Source organism: Gopherus evgoodei, chromosome 10, assembly GCF_007399415.2.
Source record: "Gopherus evgoodei ecotype Sinaloan lineage chromosome 10, rGopEvg1_v1.p, whole genome shotgun sequence".
Lineage (NCBI taxonomy): Eukaryota > Metazoa > Chordata > Testudines > Testudinidae > Gopherus > Gopherus evgoodei.
In genome coordinates this window covers 71,116,278-71,128,851 of record NC_044331.1, presented here as the reverse complement: position 1 = coordinate 71,128,851, position 12,574 = coordinate 71,116,278, and the positions used below count along the sequence as shown (strand labels likewise).

The following is a 12,574-nucleotide window of genomic DNA, read 5'->3' as shown; positions in this document are numbered from 1 at the left end:
TCTGTTCAAGTCAGAATATTTCCATTGACATCAACAGGCGCTGGACTGGACTCAGAATACCCTAGAATAATTCCCAAAAGTTAAAGAACCAAGTTTGTGCACCCCATTTGAACCTCAGGCAGGCATTGTGGAAGTATTATCCACCTTTTCCTGGTGAACGGTAATTCATAATGTACTCAATTTTTTGAATGCAACACAAGCTGAGTACTCTTGTTGTTTTCCCTATAGCTATGATACTGGCTGGAAGAGCATATTATGATGGTGTTGCAAAGATTGGAGAAATAGCAACTGCATCTCCAGTTTCTAAAGAATTGGGTAAGTAAGACTGTATATCACATTTAATTCAATTACAGCATAGGATACTATTCCTTCCCAGCTGGAAGCTCATCGAACTAATTAGATTTTAACAGAAAAGGGACAATGAGGCACTGGAAGGAGCTGCTGGGGTGAGGGAGCTTGTAGAAGCCTCTTACTGAAGGGAGAGTTGGGGTGACTGCTCTGCCTAGGATCCTTCACTTTGATACTAAATTACCCCTCCCAGAGACTTATCCGATGGGCTCACTAAAATACTTCTGAAGAGCAAAATGTATCTTTGGAATGCACTAGATATGGGACTCTCAAACTTCATTGAACTGTGACCCCCTTCTGACAACAAAAATTACTACACAACCCCAGGATGGGGGACCAAAACCTGAGCTTTCTCAAGCCCCAGTGCTCAGGGTGGGGGTGCCAAAGCTTGAGCCCCCCGGCTTCGGGTGGAGCCAAAACTGAAGCCCAAGGGCTTCAGCCCCACGCAAGGGGACCTGTAACATGAGTTTCATCCCTGGGCCCCAGACCCCAGCAAGTCTAAGCCAGCCTTGGCAACCCCATTAAGATGCAGTTGCAACCCACAATTTGAGAACTGCTGCACTAAATTGTACCAGTGTCACATAGTTTCAGTCCTAGGAGAAATGCCCATCCACCTCAATGTCTTCACACAGTCCCATTTCAAATTTCATAAGCTGAACACTTTTCTTTGTTGCTAAATTCAGTATTACTGTTTGCTGGAAGTGCACTTAAATTTTTTGCCAACTCTTGTTGCTTCCCTCCTTGGTTATGAGTTTAAATGAGAAAACAAAAACTACCTTCCTTAGTTCTTCACTCTTGCTTTTTGCAGGCATACACACCCTTGAAAGAGTTCACCTCAGGCTAACCAGGAAAACTTTTGTAGGACTCTGATTTTTATTACATCAGAGAGCTGAACAAATCCCAGAATTTTACTATGCTGTGATACATGAATTCCGTATGAGTCACCTGATCATTCACCCAAAAATGGTTTTAGACTGCAGTGTTCCTCCCAAGCCTGTTTCTGGGCTAGGTCACACTGTTATCTGACTAGATATTTTATACAGGAGCAACTAACAAAAAATGTTCAGAAGTAGAAGGAAATGAATCAGGGATGATGGACAAAGATTGCCAGTAAGGAAAAATTAAATTAAAAAAAAAGTGAAGGAAATCCTCAAGAGTATTCACTTATTTTATAAGGGAAATAAAGACTAACTAAAGGGTTAAAGCCACAATACATTAATCTTATTGTGTATAATGGGTAGAAGGAGGGACTACATAAACTTTAGAATTGTATTTAATTTTTAGATCCACTCTTCTTTACTTAGTACCTTAGCAAATTATGTTTAAGAGGTGTTAAATTTTAAGATAAGATGATGTTTTTATATATGTAACATAGTTCTTTCTGGTCTTGTGTACCTATAGTTGTGCAAAAATTTTTCAAAGTTTGTAATACTCTGTTACAAAGCAACAGGAAAAAATTAATTTCATTTTAGATATGAATGTTGGATTTTGGATAACAGAACATTGGGATGGGTGTGTTAGCACATGATAGTTTAAGAACAAGATTTGATAGTCATCTGAGCACCATATATTTGAAAATCTAAACCCTACTTTAAGCTTTCTTCCATAATCTTATAAAGATATTAAGAATATTCTTTTTGAAGTTCAGTCTTTGAAAGAGACAAGACTCCAAGAAATATTAAAATCTGTAAGTTTCATAAGATTCCTTGCCATTTGAGCTAAAATTCCGAACACCCTATCAGTGTGCTCCTTGTTCTGCTAGCAGTGAAGTCATAATACTAATTTTACAAATACATCACCACAAATATTTCCATGACAACTGTTCGTTTCCAACAAAGGATTATGACTTCCTTGCAGAATCACGTCAGAGAAGATAGGTTATAAGAGAGAAGCACTATGCTACCTCAAGTATCAGAGGGGTAGCCGTGTTAGTCTGGATCTGTAAAAGCAGCAAAGATCCGACGGAGTGGGTATTCACCCACGAAAGCTCATGCTCCAATACCTCTGTTAGTCTATGAGGTGCCACAGGACTCTTTGCTGCTTTTATGATACTTCAGTATACTTTAAGAAATACAGAAAACTATTGACAGAATTGATTGTGTCTGTTTTTAAACTATGCTGTAATAAGAGTCTCCTTCTCTAAAGTTCTATATATAGAAGACAAACAGGGAACTGATAGCTCCTTCTCCTGTGATTTTACTTGTTAATACAGAATCCAACTGGTGAGAGGAACTGAATTTTTTTGTAATATTTCTATGGCAAGAGTTAAGCTGTTTTTGAGAAGTGAATATTGGTTTCTTTGTGCTTGCTCACATTTTAATGACTTGTTCTGAAGCCACTGTTGTGTGACTTTTCACATTGTACGTTCAAACTGAGGGAGTGGTAGAACAGCAAACAGTAAAAAGCAAACAGTTCATGATATAGTCATTTTCTTTATTTGCTTTGTAAGTCATTTACCGCAAGTCTAGTTGTTGTAGTTTCTGTGCTATAGTACAAAACCACACGAATTTTAAAATGCTACTAGTTGTGTAAAAATGCATATAAACAACAGTAGCTAATAAAAAAAACTTTAGTTATGCCTTTGCTAACTTTATTCCTTTTAAAGAACTGATTAGAAGGCACAGAAAGTGTACCTCTTTACAGAACTTGAAATGGCTTTTCCTCTTTTTAAAAATGTCATTGCTAGGTATTCTAAGGGTAACTACAAAATTTATTGTTAGTCCTTTCTTTAGTGGAGAAGAGTCTACAAAAGAACTGAGTTTTGAGTGCTCCTTATTGACACTGAAATTATGTTCATCATTGGACTAATAGCCTATTCCCCCAAGTAATTATGAAATGTGTATTGTAAGTAGGGTTTAAGGAGTTAATTCTGATTGTCACCAGATTCAAACCCTGAACACAGCACACAAACACTTTATACTGAGTTTTTTGATATAACAACAACATCTTTATTTTCATTGAGAAGACAGAAGTCAAACTGGAAAAATATTTAAGTCTGCTAATGTACATGTTGTAGAAATACAAAAGGTCAGAACATCTGAAGAAGCACAGTAATACTTTTTAAAAGTCTGAAAAAAATAGTGTTCACATTATTAAAAAGCCCTGTAAACAGCACTCAACTCTTTCGGAGACAAAGGAGTATACTTTTTTAAAAAGTCATTTAAGCGGGTCTCGTGATGTAGTATCTTAGCTTAAAGCCACATAGAAACTTAGCCTTTAACTGTGACACATTCTTCAGTAATTGCAAATATGAGAACATGAATTCTGAGTAGAATCAAATATATAAAAGTGAGGTCAAATTCTGCCGTAATCTACCCTTATGTAAAAAAATTTTGTGCAACTCCAGTTTTAGTAGTTACTCTGGGCTTACGCTGATGTAATACAGAAAAAAATTGGGCCTCTCGTGAGCTTCCTGACAGATTTGCCAATATGCTCTATTCTTGACCTGCAGGACCTCTACCATACAACTTTTGTTGTCTTCCACGGGCCAGGAAAGCCAATTGTGACTAATTGTGTTGTGGTTTGGTAATGTGCATGTCTGTTTGTGAACTGGTTTCTCAGAATTTGTTTCACTTGATTAGAGGTGAACTGGCATGTTGTATTAAACGAACAAATAAAGCTGTTCTAAAGGTGACCTGCAAAGGTAAAGGAAAAAATTCCATTATCTTTATCAGTATGTGTGGTCTACATCCAAATATCAGCCTGAGAGGTATTCAGCACATTTTACTTTCATGTGTTAAAGGAAATACTGTAGGGCCTTCTCTGTCTACTTAGAGAATGGCAAAATTCCCATTTATTTCTGTTTTGAGCTGGTTCTTAACAAATGCCATTTATCAAAATATGCCTAATTCACCACCAATAGATAGGATAAAAATCACTTTAGTCACTTCTAAAATTTTGGTTTTAGGTGCCTCTGTACAGAAGCCCAACTTGGCACCTTTAAAGGGGCCAGATTTTCAGGATAGGTTCTCAGGGCTTTCTAAACAAAAGTATCAGAAACTTATAAAAATGTCCTCAGTGGAGCACCCAAATATTGAAACACCCAAAATTAATTACTACTAAAAATCTTGGCCAAAATTACTGAAATTTTGTATTTGAACATAAAAGGATGTTTTAAAGATCCCATGTCATAAAGAAACAGTCCTGGTCCTACTACTAAATCTTAATAAATGGAAGTTTGTTTACTTCCAGAGGGGTTTTGCCATAGAAAGGATGGAGGAGGTGGTTTTGCTTTTCTTCTGTGGCAATGGCATCACCTAGCATCTGAAGGGACAGTAATGTCATCAGATGATGTAGGAATAAAATTGTTTATAAAATGGGCTTTTCTAGTTTGCTATATCCTTTTTGATATGGCGCAACCAGATCTGAATACTCTGTTTAAGGTGTGGGTGAACTATGGATTTACATAATGGTATTATGATATTTGCTGTCTTATTATCTGTCCCTTTTCCAGTAGTTCCTAACATTCTGTTAACCTTTTTGACCACTACTGCACATTGAGCTGAAAAATGTTAGACTCCCTGGAATGAAGCAGAAGACTGGACTTCCAGTAAAAAGTCTACAGTAATTTAGAGACTCTTAGGGTATAAACCAAAACTGCAGAAGATTCAGGGAAGAAAATAGCAACTTAGGGTAGAACAAAATACCCAGAGAAAAGAGAACAAAAGACAGAATGTAAGTGAAATCAAATTTGGGGTGGAGGGATAGCTGTTTTCTTGGGGGTGAGAAAACAAGTTGATACAGAATCAGGGGAAAAGCTGGACAGAAGGTATTTCAGCTGTCTTAGAAAGCTAAGCACGGAGTGCCCTTTTCTTTATTAGCTCATTGACTCTTTAAAAAAAAAAAAAAAAGAGAGAGAGAGCCTATAGGTTATCTGCCCTCATCTCCCTGCCAGTGCAGGACTGTCTTCTGTTGTATAGTTACAAGCATTTTACTATTTGAAATAAAATGAGTTGTGGATAGACAGGCAAATTGAGTGATGCCAACAAAAACTGAACTACTCTGGCACCTCAGCCAATTGAAATTTCTGGAAAAATCAAAAGTCTACCTGCTGCTGTAGCAAGAGTTACTATATAGGACCAGCTCTTTTTAAAAAGGATTAGTAAATTAGAGACTAAGGAACACTCCAGTTTAAATTTAACTTGAATTAGAAGAAGCCAACAATGTTTTTCTTAATTAAAAACAAATTAAATACACAGAAAGCTATCTTGAAAACGAGATGCAAAATGGGTCTGAAAGAATAAGCTTTACTGTTAGAAAGTGTTTAAAACTAGAGTTTCAAAATGTTTGTACAGCAAGTTCTAAAATGATTTTTTTAATTAAGTTGTTAAACCAACTTTTTATACATTTGCACTCAGCTTAAAGTTCAAAAATTGTGTCATTTTGTATTAAATTGTGATAAATTGTCAATAAATTTCTTATTGGTGACTCATCAATGTGAGTCACCAATATTTGTAATGTGTTGGTTCTCTGTTTTTTCAAAAAATAAATTGTGCTATGGATAATTCTTTTCTTTAGAAAGAGGGATAGCTCAGTGGTTTGAGCATGGGCCTGCTAAACCCAGGGTTGTGAATTTAATCTTTGAGGGGGCCATTTAGGGAACAGGGTGTTTTTCAAATAAATAAATAAATAAAGAGATTTGTGCTGCTTTGAGCAGGGGGTTGGACTAGATGATCTCCTGAGCTGAGGTCCCTTCCAACCCTGATATTCTATGAAAATATATGTTGATACAAGGGACATATTATGGAGAATGAATAACTGGGTTTTTCTAAAGACTTTTTTTTTAATCCTATATGGTTATTTGGCTCACATGCTGTCAGATTTTAGGCCAAACAATTGTGTGTGTGTGTGTGTGGTTGTGTGTGTTTGTGTTGTTGGTCTTGGTCTGTGTGTCTGTGTGTGTGTGTGTGTGTGTGTGTGTGTGTGTGTGTGTGTGTGTGTGTACACTGAGAGAATGTACACTTCAGCCAGAGAAGTATGTGTCCATACATCACCTACCAGTTAGATATCCCACATCATCATCGCATGGCTGACCTCTGTTTCTGCAAGGATAAGCTCTTCATCTTGTACTTAAAACACTCTTGTCATGACTGATCTGTTATAGTACTATATCAGTTTATAACTTCTAATCTGCAGTAGATAGTGCAAGGGGGAGAGAGGTAGGCTTCCTAGATCTTGTCTTCCACACATGGAAACACAGGCTGGTATACTCATCTCTATTCCTTTTGGGGGCTCTACTTTATTAGGTCATTCAGAAGTAAAACAAACCTAAGTATTTTATTTATAAATAATAGGGCTGTCAAGCGATTAAAAAATTGTGATTAATTGCACCGTTAATAGAATACCATTTATTTAAAATTTTTGGATGTTTTCTAAATTTTAAAATATATTGATTTCAACTACAACACAGAACACAGTGTACAGTGCTCACTTTTTTTATTTTTGATTTACAAATATTTGTGCTATAAAAATAGTATTTTTCAATTTCTCATACAAGTACTGTAATACAGTCTCTTTATCATGAAAGTGCAACTTACAAACATAGAATTATGTTCAAGAAATAACTGCATTCAAAAACAAAACAATGTAAAAAAACTTTAGAGTCTACAAGTCCACTCAATCCTACTTATTCAGTCAGTCACCCAGACAAACAAGTTTGTTTACATTTGCAGGAGATAATGCTGCCTGCTTATTGTTTACAAAGTCGCCTGAAAGTGAGAACAGGTGTTCACATGGCACTGTTGTAGCCGGCATTGCAAGATATTTACGTGCCAGATGTGTTAAGATTCATATGTTCCTTCATGCTTCAATCACCGTTCTAGAGGACATGCTTCCATGCTGATGATGCTCGTTAAAAAATGTGTTAATTAAATTTGTGACTGAACTCCTTGGAAGAGAATAGTATATCTCCTGCTCTGTTTTACCTGCATTCTGCCATATATTTCATATTATAGCAGTCTCAGATGATGACCCAGCACATGTTGTTCGTTTTAAGAACACTTTCACTGCAGATTTGACAAAACGCAAAGAAGGTACCAATGTGAGATTTCTAAAGATAGCTACAGCACTGGATCCAAGGTTTAAGAATCTGAAGTGCCTTCCAAAATCTTAGAGGGATGAGGTGTGGAGCATGCTTTCAGAAGTCTTAAAGACCAACACTCCGATGTGAAAACTACAGAACCCGAACCACCAAAAGAGAAAATCCAACTTTTTGTTTTTGAGTGCAGTTATGTAACAACAAAAATCTACATCTGTAAGTTGCACTTTCATGATAAAGAGATTGCATTACAGTATTGTATGAGGTGAATTGAAAAATACTATATTTTGTTTCTCATTTTTGCAGTGCAACTAATTGTAATAAAATATGAAGTGGGTACTTTATTCTGTGTTGTAATTGAAATCAATATACTTGAAAATGAAATGTAGAGAAACCTCCAAAAATATTCAATAAATTTCAATTGGTATTCTATTGTTTAACAGTCTGATTTAAACAGATTAATTTTTTAATAGTGATTAATTTGAGTTAATCGTGCGAGTTAACTGCAATTCATTGACAGCCCTAATAAATACACTAATTCTGGCAAAATAGTAGCATAGGCTTTTTTGCTTGGAGCCTTTTCCTTCCTCCTTTATTTTGCATGTAACAAATTGATGGAAGTTTGCATAGCTGGAGGGGGTTACATGCAGAACATGCATGGATCTTTAAACCTAAGCAGATAAGTCCATATTTAGTCACCTAATCATTGCTGAGTTTTAGAGATGCTGAGCACCTAGTGGGAGCTGTGCATATTCAGGAACTCTGGAAAAAGAAATCAAACAGATTGTATTTCAGCAACTAACCAGATTTATGTGCTTAAATTAAGTCCATGAACAGGGTTGAGAGAAAGTAGTTAAAGATTAGTTGTCTAGAGTAGCTGAAGCTTTGCATTGCTCACATGAGGCATGTGCTTTGTAAGAATCTTAACAGGTCCCTACATTATATGTCACCACAGAAGTGGAATGTCTCTCTTTAGACAGAGAGGCAGCTGTGTACATTTCTCTCAAGTAAAGGTAGCACACCCAAAAGAAGCCTGCAGATGGGGCCCTTATATATCCTCTGATGATGGCCCAAGGAGCCTGTTGTTCAAATATTCTAGAAGCCAGTTTCTCAGATGTTCAGAAGTTTCCTCCAAAATTGCTTCATAGACAGCCTAGGAATGTCCCAACCAAATAATGAACAGAAAGCAAGAGAAATGCATGATCCTTCTGTTGCATACAATCATTGCTAGCAGGAAGAGTTCACAAGTAATAGAATACAGCCAGTGAATAGTCACCAACCATAGCTAATCATACACTGCAGTTAGCACTGGAAGCTAGGAAATAGCCAGGAACATGATGGCTGATGCCAACATCCTCAGAGCACCTGACACTACACAGTGAAGCAGGACAAACAACCACTAATTTAAGCCCAAAATACCCCTCTTCTTCCTTCAGATTATGTAATTTCTAAAAACACAAAGCACAAAAAGTTCTGCAATATGGGCACCAAGTGATAGTGTGGGGGGGGGCACACATGCTCAGAAGCTTCTGCTACTACAGCTAGTTCTTCTAAGGTTACAGGAGAATGTTTGTTTCATACTCAGCTGCATTGTTTTAACTTCAGTTTTAAGACTTCCATTATGAAACTTGAATTTTCTAATGCTGGTAACTCCTACAGCCACGAGAAAAAGCTAGAAGGCAAGGGATAGACTGGTGTCCTTCAAGACAGCCCATTGAGATCAACTCCAGGGACACAGAGGTTGGGGAAGAGATTATTAATAGCAGAGAAAACAATGAAATCGGCACTGCTACTAAATATGATAAGGCATATGATGGACTGATAAAGATTTTAATTCTATAATGTTTAAACAAATAACGGGAAAAATATGCTAGCTTGAACAACTTCTCAAGTGCCCCTACCACCCACACTGTAAAGTGGCCCCAGTGAGAGAGCTGTGAGGGTAACGAGTAGCCTCACAGTATACTGTCCTGTGTTTTGTGTCAGGGTGGTTAATTTAAAGATATGCAGATTTCTTAGGCTGTACTAGTTAGCATATTCACCCCTTTCTGACTCATTGCTTTTTATACACCAATACACCACGTTCAAGCACCTGCTACTGTACACACACCAATGTATGAATCCCGACTGTACAGAGCACAGTATAATACATCTGTAACCATATGTGTGAAGACACCTTGAAGGTAAAAAACAAAAAAACCCTCAACACACCTGCAATGGTGTGTATTAATCTGATGTTTTGGGCATGATTTGTGGGTAACAGCAAAGACACTATGAAGGGGCTCTGTCTTGTAGCATGTCTGGCTGCACTGGATAATGGTGTTACGTATGTTAGTCTCTGTTTTCACACTGTGGCTTCTGTGTGTGCGCACTATTTAGCTGTGTTCCCTCTGGCAGCTCTTTGAACTGTGAGACTTGTCCAAACAGGGTGTGGTCACATATTTAGATTGGGGTATTGAGTGTCATATACGGGAGTCCACTCCCTGCCAATGATAATCACTCCCACAGATCTGTACATATGTGCATAGTTGGCCACATCTGGTAGTGTGTGTTTCCTTCCAGCATTATTCTGCTAATGCACAAGGGAGTAAGCAGCTGACTGCACATGCATATAGAATGGCATTTGAGCTTTCATTATATTAGTTATATTTGTGTACTATTGAAGCTTCTCTTGCAGGGGAGAATAATAGGGTAAAAGTAGGAAACCTAGATGACACCAACTAGGGTTGCCAATTTTGGTTGGATGTATTCCTGGAGGTTTCATCACATTACATAATCTTTAATTAAAGAGTAATCTTTAATTCCTGGAGACTCCAGGACAATCCTGAAGGGTGAGCAAACCTAACACCAACCCTGGAGAAGGCCACTGAATATATGTAATGTGATTGTCCACATGTTTTAGTAATACAGAGTTGACTGTATTTTAAGGGCTGTGTAAGACAAAATATAGACAGTTTTTGCCTGAAGAATATACAGTCTAATCAAGAAATTGTGGATTTGGGCCATTACTAAGAGAAGGCAACTTTTTTAGGACTCTACCAATTGACATTTAATTTTACAATATTATTATTTGTGTTTCATTAATTTCTTCATTTTAGAGTTAGATGTTTCTGACAGTGCTGGGACTGAGAAACTGATAAGATATGCATAGAGTTCCAATATTAAAATTGGAGCAGACCACCCAGAACAGAACCACAGTATAGCTTATAGGTACCACTGTTTTATTTATTTTTTAAGCACAGGAAGCCTTCATTTCCTGCTATTAGGTGTGCCTTGCCTGTGCTGGTCTTATTGCAAGAGCAAAGACCAACTCAGGTGTGTGCTGTTCCTTTACTATCTGCCTAAAGAACAGCAGGGATTCATACAAGCAAGTTCAGACCTCTAGTTGTGTTGTAACTTTATTTTCTATTTGTGCCTGATTTGTGTAATGATTAAAACCACTTACTTGTTCAATAAGATTAGAGCTCAGACATGCAAAGCCATTACATATAATGTTCTCAGGGCCTTATAAAATGTCAGTCTTTTATATACATGTATTAATGTAAACCATTTCCTGTACACTTTGAACAAAAATATGCCTGCAGCAGTCCTTAAAGTTATTAGCAAGAGTGTGACAGGTGGAAAAAGCAAGTTTGCCATTTTTCATCCATTATTTATAGTGCACCTGCTTTGTTTTCCTTTTTAACATTAAAATTAATTAATGCAACCTTAACTTACCAATTGTTTAAAACAAGATGATGTTTAATGTTCATATACATCTGATTGATTAACATTAGATAAAAATATTTTAGTCTAAAACTTTTGATTTTTTTTTAAAAGACATGCTGTGGAACTTAATATAGGCCTGGTCCTGCTGTCCTTGCTCAGTGGGAAGTCCATTGAGAGATCAAACTATAGTGGCAAAAAGTTGATTTTGCGTAAAATTTTGACAGCAGGAAATAAAAACACATTTCCTTTTCAGAGTGTTGTACGTTAACAAGTAAGGTTAGTTTTGGAACTGTGTTCCTGACTTGGCTAAATGGAAAGTTTAGTATAGTCTTTATTATAAATATTTTATTTCTCTTGGTAGTAGTTGTGTGGGAGTGACTATTTGTAAGCAGTTCATCATTATTATATTGTGTGTAAAGCATGTTAGGTAAGAACTTTCAGTTGCTTTATTTGAACAACTTAGTATGTCAGGCCTAATGAAGTTAGACAGAATAATCCATAAAATGTACATTCATACCTGTCTTCAGTATTAATTTTCATCTGTAACTTATGTGAAGTATTCTGATTGATCTATGTCATGTAGTACCAACTGAGTTTTATTAGTTACATGTAGCTCTATTAAGCACCTATAAGCTTTCCCAGGTGGTAAGTCATGACCAACTCCATGGGCCATTTGGAGTACGGTATGTCAGCACAGCTGCTGGGAGTGAGTCTCGCAGCTGAGGTTGACAGACTTATGTTAGCAGATCTCAGGCTAGCGTGTTAGAAATAGCTTTGCAAAAGTAGTTTTGATGTTCAGGCTCCGGCTAGTACTTGGACTCTGAACCCCACATTCCTCCCTATGCTTCACCTGAGTCAGAACAACTACATTGTTGTTTTTAGCATGCTAGTGTAACCCACACACTTCCTGGGTGTGGTTCTGTCCCATCTAGTGGCACCAAGATCTCTCAGAGAGAGAGAGAAAGAGATTAATGAGTCTACTCTACAGCCTAAGGTAACACCAGTTAGATTTTAGCTCATGCGGTAGAGGCTCATGTACTGAGGTCCCAGGTTCAATGCCGACGACTGGGGTCTATTGGTGTTACACTAGCATAAACCCTGCAAACAAAAGCTTGTCAACCCAGGCTGCAGGACTTGCTCCCAGCAGCTGTGTTAATGTTCTCTTAAATGTTAAGAGAACATTAAAGTTGCAAAGTTAATCACTCAGAACTAAAAAAAAAGAAAGCTGGAATTAAGGTTAGTTTTGCAACTTTAATTCTTCCCTTTTAGGCAGATATATTAGGATACTTTGTCATGACATACTGTTTTCCCCTCCTCACATTGTCATCATCAGGGTTTGTACACAGGGCCTTCAAATTTACAGCCACTTCCACTTTAACTAGAGGAGTAACTGATAGCAGAAATAGGTTGTGGTCCCCCATTGGGATCAGGCTTTAGAGCAGATGTGTAGCCCACTGGCAAAGTGTGATACTTTTGCAAAAA

General features: G+C 37.2%; 1 protein-coding gene across 3 annotated transcripts in view; it reads left to right on the top strand.

Moving 5' to 3' along the window:
- BAIAP2L1 (BAR/IMD domain containing adaptor protein 2 like 1) overlaps positions 1–12,574 on the top strand; it is a 64,848-nt gene that overhangs the window by 23,194 nt on the left and 29,080 nt on the right. For all 3 annotated transcript variants that reach the window (XM_030576971.1, XM_030576969.1, XM_030576970.1), the window contains one exon: positions 229–315. In XM_030576971.1, coding sequence (XP_030432831.1) covers positions 231–315 — 85 coding nt within the window. In that variant the 5' untranslated portion in view covers positions 229–230. The remainder of the gene's footprint in view (positions 1–228; positions 316–12,574) is intronic.